At 34.1% G+C, this 546-nt stretch overlaps 1 protein-coding gene across 1 annotated transcript in view; it reads left to right on the forward strand.

Moving 5' to 3' along the window:
* Positions 1–546, forward strand: part of LOC119594215 (ubiquitin carboxyl-terminal hydrolase 7-like) — a gene marked incomplete in the record, with an annotated part of 30,875 nt that overhangs the window by 17,011 nt on the left and 13,318 nt on the right. The window contains 2 exon segments of the mRNA XM_037943286.1: positions 141–221; positions 386–476. Of these exon segments, the coding sequence (XP_037799214.1) occupies positions 141–221; positions 386–476 (172 nt within the window).

Genomic DNA, 546 nt, shown 5'->3' on the forward strand with positions numbered 1-546 from the left:
TTTATCTTGTCACCACTCTTACCTTTGTCTCCTTTTTTACTCTCTTCCTCCTTTTCTTTCCTTAATCTTAGTCTTTTGTATCTGCCTTTTAGCATAAATGATTGTTGAAGTTTTAGCATCTATTTTTGTTTGTTTTGCAGCTGCTTGACAAATTAGAAACGAAAATGAAGGGAACCTGTGTTGAAGGAGTGATTCCAAGGCTCTTTGAAGGCAAGACAGTGGTGAGTTTTGGTCAATCCAAGTCTGTGCTTTGAAATGGAGGCTTGTGTAATGCTTTATTTTGGATGTCATAGATGAGTCTATGTCTTACATTAATGGCTAGATGTCTTTTGCATTTGAGAACTAGCTGATGGTACAATTTTTTTTTCTTTTTTGTCTATTTCAGTCTTACTTCAAATGTAAACATGTAGACTACACTTCGTCAAGAACGGAGACCTTTTATGACATCCAGCTTAATATAAAAGGAAAGAAAAACAGTGAGTACAGTGTCTTTTATGGTGCAGTAACCTAATTTTTAAAATTATTTTTTGTCCCAAAATTTGTAGT

The sequence above is a fragment of the Penaeus monodon genome, chromosome 33 (assembly GCF_015228065.2).
Source record: "Penaeus monodon isolate SGIC_2016 chromosome 33, NSTDA_Pmon_1, whole genome shotgun sequence".
NCBI lineage: Eukaryota > Metazoa > Arthropoda > Malacostraca > Decapoda > Penaeidae > Penaeus > Penaeus monodon.